At 38.2% G+C, this 12,500-nt stretch overlaps 1 protein-coding gene across 1 annotated transcript; it reads left to right on the forward strand.

The window, feature by feature from the left end:
- The first annotated feature begins 763 nt into the window (after positions 1-763).
- Positions 764-7,835, forward strand: LOC138013077 (uncharacterized). Its single transcript, XM_068860034.1, has 3 exons — positions 764-1,167; positions 4,965-5,192; positions 6,492-7,835. Exons 1-3 carry the CDS (start codon positions 1,095-1,097, stop codon positions 6,860-6,862), a joined length of 672 nt encoding a protein of 223 aa, XP_068716135.1. The 5' UTR covers positions 764-1,094; the 3' UTR covers positions 6,863-7,835.
- Positions 7,836-12,500: the final 4,665 nt, after the last annotated feature.

Raw genomic sequence — 12,500 nt, forward strand, 5'->3', positions numbered from 1 at the left:
TTGATAAAACGAGAATTTAATAAGCGCTGATCCGAAGTCAAGTTAAAATGGCAATTACGTCCTTTCGGTATCTTTTTTAATATCCCACGAATTAATTTTGTAGAGAAAGAGCAAGCTGGCAAACTAATTTGAGTACTTTCTACCCTTGAGCGATGTAGTCGTTCATGGCGCCAGAGCGGCAATTTTCCCGCCGAAATCAACGCGGATGTCATTGATGGCAGCATGAAGGCGACAGCGGCTTCTTTTGTTGTAGGTGAATTCAAAGAAAACTACCCAGAAGAGAAAAGGCTTTTGATTTTTTCACCATGAATTTATGTTTATTTTTATCGATAAATTCTTGTATGATTTAAATTACAATACGCAGGACAGTAGTTTCCTCAAATATGAAAATTTTAAAAAGAGCTTCTTTCTGGTCCAAAAGAACAAAACGAAAAAATTTAATTGTTGTGGACAAACTTAAGAGTTTTAATATTCATGAGAGAAGTTGTCGAATTTTCGATCCTGTCTTCTGCTTTAAGATGATTTTCCGGCAATCATGCCGAGGCTTTAAGAGCATAAATTCATTGCCTCTCGCATCTAAAAGGAGTACACTTCGTCTCGGAAGCGTTTATGAGGAAGTTCTGTATCCGAGTAGAATGCTAATATTGTTTACTTTTATTTTTGGCATTAAAAGTTCCTATTCAAAAAAGGCGCCAGACCGGCTGTCAAAGACAAAGCCCGTGTCACTGAGGAAAAATTGTCGCAGTTTTTATGTGGCAAGCCCAGTTCTCAAGATTAGATCACCGTGTAGTGTGCCATTAGCTCGATCTTAACCTTCGACCGCTACAACCGCTTTGCGGATGAAATTAAATTTCAGGCCAAGTCAGGCTTTCTAAAAGACACTCTAATTTATGTATTTGGAGATTTCGTTTTTATTGTGTCTTATTTCGTCCCGAAATTTCTAAGATCACTCAAGGACAAAACGACATCGCCTGCCAATCGTCGCGGAATCTTCTAGAGGACGTTGGGAGCTACTGGCTGCACGAGTCATGTGTTCACATTGTCGTTATCTGTATACCAAAGGGACGGCTCAATTGTTTGCGGGTTGTTAAAGAATGCGTATAGAGGACGTGAAGAATAAAGTCCCTCTACTCTTGGTGGTGTTAATCACACTCCCCACTGGGTCAGGTTAGTGACTTTTAGGGTTGAGGTACGTTAGCCAGCAACAAATTTATTAACGTTGAAACCGCTGCGCGATGCGCTTGGAACCACTGGTCCTTCCTAATCAACCAGATATCCGTATGTAATACTTACAAACGCACACTTAGATGGGAGTAAATAAAAAACGAAAGCAATATTATTTTGTTCCTATAACCTTTTCCTGAATAGCTGCATCACCATTGGAATAATTTCTTTTTAAAGTAACTTTCTCGTTCTTTTTTGGTAAAAGCTAAATGTTTTACTATTTCAGATTAGCTAACTTAGCGCGTTTATAAGTGGAAAGGAACATGAAACACCAACTCGTGCGTTTTTTGACTTATTCACCTAATTTAAACTGCGCCTCTCCAAATAACAGAACCACAAATTAAGGAGCCAAACCAATTTTTGTTGACGAGTTAACACTTGTTTAAACCGGGCTCGTTTTGCAAATGATATGTCAGAAATCCCTGTGCTATAAAGATAAGAGCTTTGTTTTTTTGCAGGTTTTATATATAAATAAACCCATTCAGTTTCGCCAACAAAAAATAGAGAGAATACTTGTGTTTTTTTTGGGATCACTTTTTAAATTCGGGTGAACAGGTTAACTTAATTTTTAAATAAGAATCGATTCCATGCTTAGTAATTTTCAGTTATTTGGACCAACACCGTTATTCGGATTCTCTGCTTTTCTATCGCAAGTGCAGGTCGGACAGAATATGGCGAATGAAAATGACGCGGGTGAAAAAATGTCGTATGGAATAAACTGAATGGAAAGCATATTCTCTCTTTAATTTCGAATAATTACGACTTGTATATGGGCTTAAATAAACGTTATCTATTTTTTTTGCGCGAGATAATAGATCGAGTTCGAGCTTTGAATAAACACACTCGGGGGAGTCAGTCAAAAAGCGCCCGTCACACTGTCTCAAAAATTCTCATTAGTTTACTCTGACAGTGGCCATAATTGCACGTTTTTGGAGACTGAAAACTAAAGAGGGTGGTTTCATAAACACTTAGGCGGTCTGAATTAAAACAGCTGACATATTTCGATATTAAATTCTATTTGAAGTCAACTTGATAGACGCGGAAATTAGGGGATATTTACATTTTAGCCACTGAATTTCGAGTATATTCAATTGGTCTTCATTTGCCGGGATCAACAAATTAGTTCCTAACAACTCTCAATGAGCTGGTTTCAAGGCTAATCTTTCCATTTTTTGAAGCCTATTCAAAGGAGTTCGTTTTATTTGGTGCTTCTTCTTGACACATGTTTTGCATTGTATGTGATCAGATGAAAACGATAAATACACAAAGTGCAAAATACATATGTAAAACGTCGTTTGCTTGCTTAAATTATTTTTGTTATTTTACGCCTACGAGTCTACAGCCGTGCCATGTAAAGTGGTTGGCAGGCCTGCTTTGCAAGCAAAGAATGGTGAACTGAAGCAGTGATGAACGACTGTTGCATGCAGGAGTTATCTTCATGATAGTAGTAAAATTTCTGTATTTAGCGTGGTTCAGTTTTACTGATGTCGACAGAAAATGGACTAAAATGCACGTGCAACACTGCCTTTTAGCCCCCAAATAGGATTATTTTGTAACTCCTCTGTCATCAGAGCATTTGCGCTTACCTTAAGCCGCACGCGCAGTGCATTCTGGTTTCTCGGTTTCAGTTTACTGTCCAAATGCCTCATTTTTAAATATAAAAAGCGATCGATTTTGCATTTCTGCGCTTGAATACCTTTAAGCAGTTTTTTTTATTACCCATTCGCTGTTCGTAAAAGTACGTAACTAAACCAAATAATTAAGCACGCATTGGAATAAAAGCTATTCAAAGCTAAACAAATTAATGGTCTATTTACACACGATAATGTTTTAAGCTTGTAACTAATGGAAACAGAAAACGTTATCCAAATTCTTGGTATTAAATTTCCATCTCTGTTGCTCACAAGGGTGGCTTTACCGAGGCTGCCGAGTAGTATATTTGCTTTTCTTTGGTTGGGGGCGGTGCGCTCTCGCGAAAATATCTTTTCATGCAAAAAGCAACTACCTAATACTGTACCATGAAAACTAAACTATGCGCATTTACATGTGCCCGTATATGTATGTGTGTTTATGTCCGATACTAAGCAATTATTGGATGAGGTTGAGCATGATAGCGAGAATTATCAAGGCGGAGGTTTGTGTTATCTGCCGAAGCCGAAGGCTGAGGCGGATAACACAAACCGAGGCCTTGATAATTTCGCTATCATGCTCAACCTCATCCAATAATTGTTTTATTATACAATCATAAATGTAGAAGCGTTGAGACATTTCACAGAACAACAACAAAGTAAGCCACGCAATGACACGTTTCAGTGTAAACATCTTTATTAATGACAGCCGTGAATTACATGTAAAGCGGAATTCAAAAGGTTTACAGAAAGGATTTAAGCCTAAAAGATCTGAAAACGTTTCAGGAAAAACTGAATCGAACTGAAACTTTAAACAAAATTCTAAAGTTAAGTTGTACGGTCTTGTACGGAAAAATGTTCCCGATATCGAGATGTAAACAAAACTTCATTGTCTGCAAAAACGCGCCATACCTACATGCATAAATGCCAGTGTCTGTAGATGTGACGCGATGACACAGCGCCTTTAGCGGGGTGCTTTTAGCCAATAAAAATTGAGATAGCATCAGCATTGTATAATAAACACTGTTATTCTCATGCAGTTTATCAGCGCTAATTGTGCTGTGGCAGTCAGTGGCTGACACCATTTTGCAAACTTGCAATTGCGAGGTACAGGGACTAAACCAGGAGCCCATTACCTGGAGCTCCATCTGCACTGCACGCTTGAGTCTACCCTTTCCTGTATCTTTCTATTTTTAAAACTACTGTATTTTGATGTATGTAACGTAGTTCACATATGTCACATACGCATGTGACGTAATAAATGGCTGACCATAGGTCCCTTATGATTGGCTATTGTGAAAATACCCACTAAAGCTCCCCTGCGAGGTGCTTTTAAAAATAGAAAGACACGGGAGAAGGTTGACTCAGAGAGTTAATGTGGAAGATGGAGGCGCCGCGTAATGGGCTCCTGAATCAAACCCATCTTCAGCAACTTCCAGTTCCCGTCATCTCGCGCCAGACTCCCAGCCTCCGAGGGAGGAACTAAATATTTTGAGCAGCACCCGATACAACGTTTGGTAATGTATTATATTTCGACTGGCCAAACCGGTCTTCTTCAGGTACAATGAGAGTTTACATTGGATTACTTCTATGTACATACATATATAGTAAATGGATTTTGACGCCATACCGGAAAAAATGTGATAAAATATGGCAGTTAAAACTAATTTCAATTCAAATACCAAAAGAACAGAAGAGACTGGAAATAATAAACTGACATCTAATATGTTTCTTCGCGGATATTTAGGCCGTTGAGATCAATTGTCCTGCCATTTGAAATTAAAAAGGCTTCCCTGGCCATACGGATCGAGTCTCTATTGGAAAATATTTTGTCGGTAGGAATTAATTGCCTGTCGTTAGAAATGTTGTGCGGAGAAGAGAGAAAATGTTCTGCGACTGCTGTGGGTTTGGATTAATTCTTTTTTTAAAAATAATAAAAAAAATTGCTAGTTTCCTCAAATTATGCCAAAAATTATGAAAACACAATCTATAAAAGCCTACCCCTGGCAAACCACTGGTTAGGTAATAACCTAATAATAAATAAACACCAAAATAAATGAATAAATAATAAGGGTAGATCGATAACCAATGTTAATGCATGTTCTTTTTCAGCCAACATTTTCTGCTTCTGTAATTCACCGTCGTGTCTAGGAGCCGTCTGTGAATCAAGTCAGCGGTGTTTCACCCGACTGGTGAAGAACGCAAGTGCTGATGGGAACCTTTCGACAAGTATTGTGTATGGATGCTCTGAAGCCTTGAATTCAACTGGCAGCTGTTTAAAGTCTGCACTGGTTATATGCTGTGATACGCAATTGTGCAATATGCCAAACATGCTACGAAGTGAGTATTTTAAGCTTCGGTAATACGAGTAACAAAAACGTCAACTTGTCTCGCAAAATTGCTGCGAAATTAGTCGAAAAGCGATGTTGCGCGTTTTACATTTCACAAACGAGTATGGATCAATTTTAGGAGATCGCCCTAAGTTCCGGATCCTATAAGTGTGAATAGTAAAGAGCTACAAAGAGTGGAAGATTTTAAGCTGCTAGGCGTGTGCTTACAGAATGATCTTAAATGGAATAATTATATATACAATATTCTTCGTGAAAGCTGGCCAAAGGATATATTTCTTAAGGGCTTGTGGGAAAGTCTGCCAAAGGAAATAGGTCTTACAACTTATCTGACAAAGATTCGGCCTCGGATAGACCCAAGACTCTGGGAAACTCCATGTAGGAGAACATGCACTTTAGGATTTCACAAATCCCATAATACAGCTCAGTTTGGGGGGTTATTTGCATTAAAACAATGGATATCCAGTTTACTGAAGCATGATACAGTCCCAAGAGTAAATGATTTGTATTGTTTTTATGCAAAGAGCCCCACAAAAAGTGTTGCATTTCAGGAATAGGAAAGTAGCGAATAGCCAAAAGTTGGCTATTTGAGCCTTCTCACTCTTCGTGCTAACATGAATGTAACAATTAGAGACGCTTTTGATTTTTCTTCACGAAAACCAATAAGAAGACACTTTGTTTCAGGGTTAAAGCGCCCCTGTGATCAAAAAAATCACTTCCTTTTTTTCTTCAGATTTTGAAAGTGTGATTGCTAAAAAATTTTGAGCTTTGACTTTTATCCAAAAGCCGCTTACTTTGAGTGTAAGTTTTGGATTTCACGGTCCGCCATTACCCACGTTCAAAACTGACTGATTGGACTTCAGAGGGTTGGAACAAAGGCTCACTAGCTTAAATTTTAGCCTTTGGATGCAGCTTATTATATATGCAAAACGCGAGTTTAAAAGCCTGAAAGCCCAAACCTCCCGTGCTGCATATTAATTCTGCGGCGTACACACGGAAGGAATGTATTGTAAAAACCCAATATTTCGAAAGGCTCTGCCTTTTTTTATCAGGGTTTTTGCAAGCGAAAAAAAAAAAACGCTGCTGAAGAAAAGCAGTGCCTTTCGAAATATTGGCTTTTTCCAATATATTATTTCACCGTTATATCAGCCTTGCTCTTTTTAGCTTACTGTATATAAAATTGCTATTCGCATCAGGTTTTCACAACACATTTTAAAGTTAACCTCGACTTCAGCATTTTTATGCTGAGACTGATCAAAGTGAAGATTTTTAATGCTGTTGTTAATTTCAGAGAGAGCCTCTCTTCTGGCAAGAAGATACTCGATGGCTACCACGCATGCACCAATGATTAGGGAAAAAGCTGGGTGCAAGTGTGCATCTTTGTCGCCCGCAATGCGGGTGGCCAGCGTAGCTGCACCTTCTGTATTAATTCTGACAGTTATTTTGTCATCGTTTGCAATGTGCCACAAGATGTCGCGTTACCATAAACGTAACAACATTACGAAGGAGATTGAAAGCAATGCAGTTAGCATGTCACTTCCCTTCACACCACTTGAAAGCTCTATGGGGGACTCAGATGTTCCGGCAACTTTCACAGCAGGAAAGCAAAGTACGGGGTCTTGTAGTTATCACACATTAATTACCAGTCCTAACAGCGTGTGAGATGAAACGAACGCTGGAAGGTCTTATTGAAATATTTTAAAGGCAGAAAATACAAACTTTTTAAAACAGATCATTTAAAACAAAGGGTGTTCTTTGAGCATGAACAATTTTAAAAGGCAACACACTGTTCTAGAATTATTTTTGCCCTTTATTAGAGTGGTTTTCAATTGAGTGTCGAAAGTAATTAGATAATTACTTTGGTTTTGCATTACTTCACCCAGTGATTGGTTCAAAGTTCTCGCGCCACTTTTTCAACAATCAGAAGTGAAACCAAAACCAATCGTAGCTCGCGCGTGCACATTTTCCCGCGCTTTGTGTCGGCTACGTGTAATTACTTCGAGTTTTGATTGGTTTACTGGATTGTGTCCGTCCTTTTTGATTGGCCAAAGTTATTACTATGGTTTTGGTTTTACGACACTCATTTCAAAACCGCTCTAACGGTAAGAATTGATTGAAATGGATTACTGAGACAGCACAGTGAAGCTAACACAGATCAGATCTTGAACGTGGACTTAAACAAGAAAATCTGTTGGGACAGATATGTAAAAAGAAACAAACAAATAACACAGAGAAGTGCAAAAAAAAAACATACATGCAAACGGTCCAAAGCACATAACAAATTAAAGCGGCCCACAGACTTGACTGTCCGTAAAATTAGCATTCTTATCAGATATTAGACCAGTCTGCCTGTGAATATGGAACTGGATCCTGCATAGGCCCTTCGGACATCCAGGTCCCAAATACATTTTATTTAATCGTTTATTCTGAGTCCGAAACTCCCAAATACGATTTCACTGAATTCTTAAACAAATCCCTAAGAAAACTAGAGGAAACGACCGTTGGGTTGCAAATAGCACAAGCGAGTCTAATCGTGATTTGACTGCTGTATCTTTGTCAGCAATTGAGGGCTGTATGTTACATAATTTATGGTTAATGCGATTTCCCTTGATAAATAAAGATTATCGTATAATTGAAATTTCGCACCTAAATATACTGGCAATCGCAACTGTAGAGTGTCCAGCGTTTCAACTCTTGCTGCCCCCCTTTGAATTCAAATATAGGGCAATGCTAAGAGGGGGGCGAATCTCTGGCGAATCTCTGGCGAAATAAATTCGTTTGGTCCAACATGGACGGATACAACGAGGGAGAGCCATTTATATTTATATGTCGCAATAGAGACGCATCGACAAGAGTGCATTAAATAATATTTTTACTTTAGATCCCTACATTTCGGAAACTTTGTAGCTATCCCATAAAATCACATTTGACTTTTAAATGCAAGGCACACCAGGATAGTCAAAACAATATGTGAAAACACCTGAAAATTAAATTAAGAATCTTTTTTGCTCAGGAGTTCAAACTTTTTACCAATCGACGCATGGCCTTGAGTCATAATCAGCATTTTTTTTCATCCCCCAGAAATTTGTAATTGTATCTAACGATGACTTTCATGAAAGAAAATTCCAAGGGAAACAAAAACGCTGCTTGGTCAATTCGACGGGTTTTGTTTTTCACGACAGGAACGGAATTAATTTTCTACCAGAAGATTTTTTTAACCTCTTTATTCGTCATGGAGGTTGATAATTGGCGACAGGAAGCTGATGAAGTATACCATCCTTAGTTTGCGAACTCAAATTGACTTCGAATAATGTGTTCTTTTTCATAATCTGGGCCGAAGGTGTTAGGTTTTGAAAATGCGCTGGCACGCACCGTGCAACACATATGGCTTTGCGTAGTTTTCAAAACAACCGTAACACCTGCACTCTTGTCTATCGAGAGCCTGGGGGAAGGGGTAGGGAATATATTTCGTCGCTGTTAAAAAGAGCAGTAATATTTCAGTTTAAATAGTATATTCGCCTTTCATTATACACGGAAAGTATAGGCAAACGCGAAAAAACTACCAGGATGTCGTGGTGCCATCTAAGATATAACATCGTGCTATGTTCTCTACCAACGTACCCCTCCCCACCTGGCCCCCAACCTTTCCTCGCGTCTCATACAGGGCTAACCAATATAGATTGAATAGTTTGGCATAGTTTATTTGTCGGCAACCACCAAAGAGATAAGAACAAGCGACATATTGCGGGGAAGCTTTGAGATGGTGGGTCATGCACGGCACTTACTGATTTTAAAAATGTGTTGAATGTACGTTCCAAGTGATTCCGAAGAGAAAGGTAAGCAGATGATTGATTGTTTTAATGGTGGTTCCAGCATTGAGAGTGTTGAAGCGGCTTATTCATGCCCAGATGATTCATGAAACCAATTTTCCTACGATAAAATATCTTCGAATTGGTCACCCACAAAATTGATTCAATTTAACGCGAGAGTCAGTTTTACCGCACGCTGAATTAAACAAGACGCAGCCATCATCTCGAGCGTAATTCATTTTGTAGCGTTTAATATCGATCTGGTCATTGAAATGTATTGACATAATCTTATTCGCGCGAGATTAGCTTCTCATAGACTCATACCTGCATTTAAATTTATCATGACACAATAACTGGGAAAACTCAACAAAAATACTTTAAAAGCACTTTAATTTTACTTTTCATCGATGCCCGTGGCTTATCAGAAATCATTAAGCTCCTTCGTGCATTTTAGAGAACACTGTCGAAAGCTTAAGGGTGGAAATCCGCACATTTAGTAAGTCCTCACGGATAGCCAATGACGAATTCCTTAGCCCACTTCTCATTTACCAGCTGGTTTTGCGAAAAAGCTTTTCTTACCCATTTCTGTAGCTCAGTGGTATTAATATTTTGCAAAAAAAAACTCTATCGGGAATCAGATTCTTGTTGGCGATTAATATTTCATTTTCCCAATGAACGAAACATTCATGAAGAATACATGCAAATGAATATTCATGTTAAGCTCGTTTTGTTTGGGATTAGATAAAGTCATCTACCTTTATAGATCTGCTTTTAAGGCGTATCTTTCTTGAGGGCCCACTTTATATAATTTCGATACCGTGTAAGACAGTGAAAAACAAAATCAATACGTATAGGTTATTGACCAAGCGTGAGGTCAAGATCGCTCAGGTACCCAACCACAGAGTGGGATGTGGTTCTAGTCATATAATAATTTGCGTTATTTTGTTTTAGTTCATAACTATGCGCTGTAAAAATACATACCAATTTCTTTCCAATTTGAATAATTGTTTTTTAACAGTAAGTGTTATCAATTGAATAAATCGATTCCTATTTCGTTTTTCTATAAACAATATTGCAAATAAATGCGTCAATTGATAGGAAATCCACGAAAACTGTTAGAATTGGTTGCTATGACTACGTATGAGTGTTCAGAGTTGACGTCATATTGGTGCCAATCAGCGAAAATATTGATTTTCGATCGGTGCTCAGTGTATGTTCTTCCCAGCGGAGTTATTCATAAAACACTCCACTCAATTATTACAGAATACATACAAAAAGTTTCGGGATCTGGCAGTGTTTCACTGTGATGATAGTTCAAGATTGGAAGTAGTTGCGACAAAACGCTAAGGTAAAATACAAGAATTGTTATCCGAAGAATCCCTTTTACTTAGTGAATTAGGTCCTCTTCTTTGGACAATACGCTCTAACTTGTAAACTTATCTTGCAAAATCGCGGAAGGATCGCCGCCAAAGTAGGGTTTTCCTGACCAATTATCGGCGGATCCTCCATTCTTTTAACAATGAAACAACTCGACGATCTTGTTTGCCGAGATAATTCAGTAGCAAAAACAGGCAGTTAGACCAGAGAAAAAACTAAAAAGAATCCTGTGTTGCTTTTGTTTTATCTTTGTTTTGTACGGTCAAGGTAATATTTTTAATTTCATAATGCGTCACGATATTTTCCTCGAAAAAGAGAAAAGCGCTAATGCAAGCACTCGACCAAATGGATCTTTATATTTTTATCACATTTCCAGTAATTGCAAGAAAGCAACATTAAATATTCCAAACATATACCGGCGGAGACAACGTACATTCAATAATCCATCCTTTGCAGTGTTTTAATTCGTACAAATAAAGAAGAAAGACATTAGCATGCTGGCCCGTCAGCCACTCTTTTTCTTGCCAAATAAACAAAACAAGTTTCAACATAATTTTCGTTTAACTTGACTTTCTTTTCTTTTTAAACAAAGGAAACACAATCCCATTATCTAGAGTGCAGTTTTCAATGGGAAAACAGCTTTAAGTGCTTTTAATAAGGTCGTAGCTCTTAGAAACTGAATTGAAGTTTTGCTTTACATGTAAAATTATGAGGGGGAAATTTGAGTTTCAATTGTTGATTTTGTTATCAAGTGTTGTTAATCAACTACTTGCAGTTCGGCTTTCCTTTCTTTTTTTTTCAAGCTAATTTATACAAATTATTAAAGCAAGTTGCATAGGAAACTTATTGGCAGAAGCCTCTTCACGTCACTTTAAACTCTAACATTTTTTAATATATCATTGTATTTTAACGAACAAAATCCAACTCAGACAGAGACTGTCAAATTTCTTCAGACCTTCTTACTTAATGCCACTCATAAATTTACAGGAGAACATTAAAATCTCTTTGAAGACCTTGAAGACCTTTGCATAGTACGTTTTGAAGCCCTCTGTCGACCGGCTACGGCTTACTTTTAAACCCTGGAGCTTGAGGCGAGTGTTAAGTTTTTGTCGCTGGTCTTAGCAGGTGGACTACTCTCTGGCATCATGGTTATTGCTGGCATTGTTTACATGTTCTGCATCGACAACAGAACACCCAAAGTCAGAACTGTTGTTCAGTATCGAAAGAAACCTGGCAACAACGATTTTAGTTTCGTGTGAAACTGAAGAAAGATAAAGTCTGTGTTTCAAGAGCGCCCCGACTTGTGAATCAGTACGGTGGCGCATTTCATCTCGACGATTATGCCACAAGAGCCCTATTCTACTTATTTTATTACATACAGAACCTAAAAGTAAAGAAAATCGCCCGAAAGACACGCGAGAAAAATGTCGGTAAAACATGGTACACTGGACGAACTGGCATTTGCGTCATAGTTCCAAATAACTCAGTTCGCGGATGGACTGCATAAGGAGCTGAGGGCACTCATATATGTTTGTAAACATAGCGAGGATCAATATTAGAACAAGCGAAGCATCAGTATAGAATGCACAAAGTAGAATCTTAAAAGCCGTGTGAACTGATAATCCCGGCCCTTTCGCCTTGTAACCCAAATTCGTGAATTCATTGCCTCAAGTCTCCGTCACTACAATGATAGTTAACTATAAACAATTAATTTGCGCTTTTTCATGGACTTATGAATAAATATCTCTTTGTGAATTATATTATTGCCGCACCGGGAGCAAGCGAAGCGAGCGAGGGAGCATAAATAAATGTTATCAAAATATATAATAAATACATTGTGCAAAATCTCGATGTTTTTATTTTTTCTGGCTTTTTGCATGTCATAATGCATCGCGCTTGCAACTAGAATGCTCTGCGCAGCGTCCGGAATGCATAGCTCCTTTTAGGAGACTCGCCTTTCGCAGTAGTAACAAACGAATATCGCCCACTTCCTTGTTAATTTGAGCTGCGTGTGGTCATGCAGTGTTTATTGTAAGCGACTTGGATTGAGAAAAACGGCTTATACCTATCGATGTAATATACTGTCAAGGAAATTTTTGACTACCTTTCAAACC

The sequence above is a fragment of the Montipora foliosa genome, chromosome 8 (genome assembly GCF_036669935.1).
Source record: "Montipora foliosa isolate CH-2021 chromosome 8, ASM3666993v2, whole genome shotgun sequence".
NCBI classification, from domain to species: Eukaryota; Metazoa; Cnidaria; class Anthozoa; order Scleractinia; family Acroporidae; genus Montipora; species Montipora foliosa.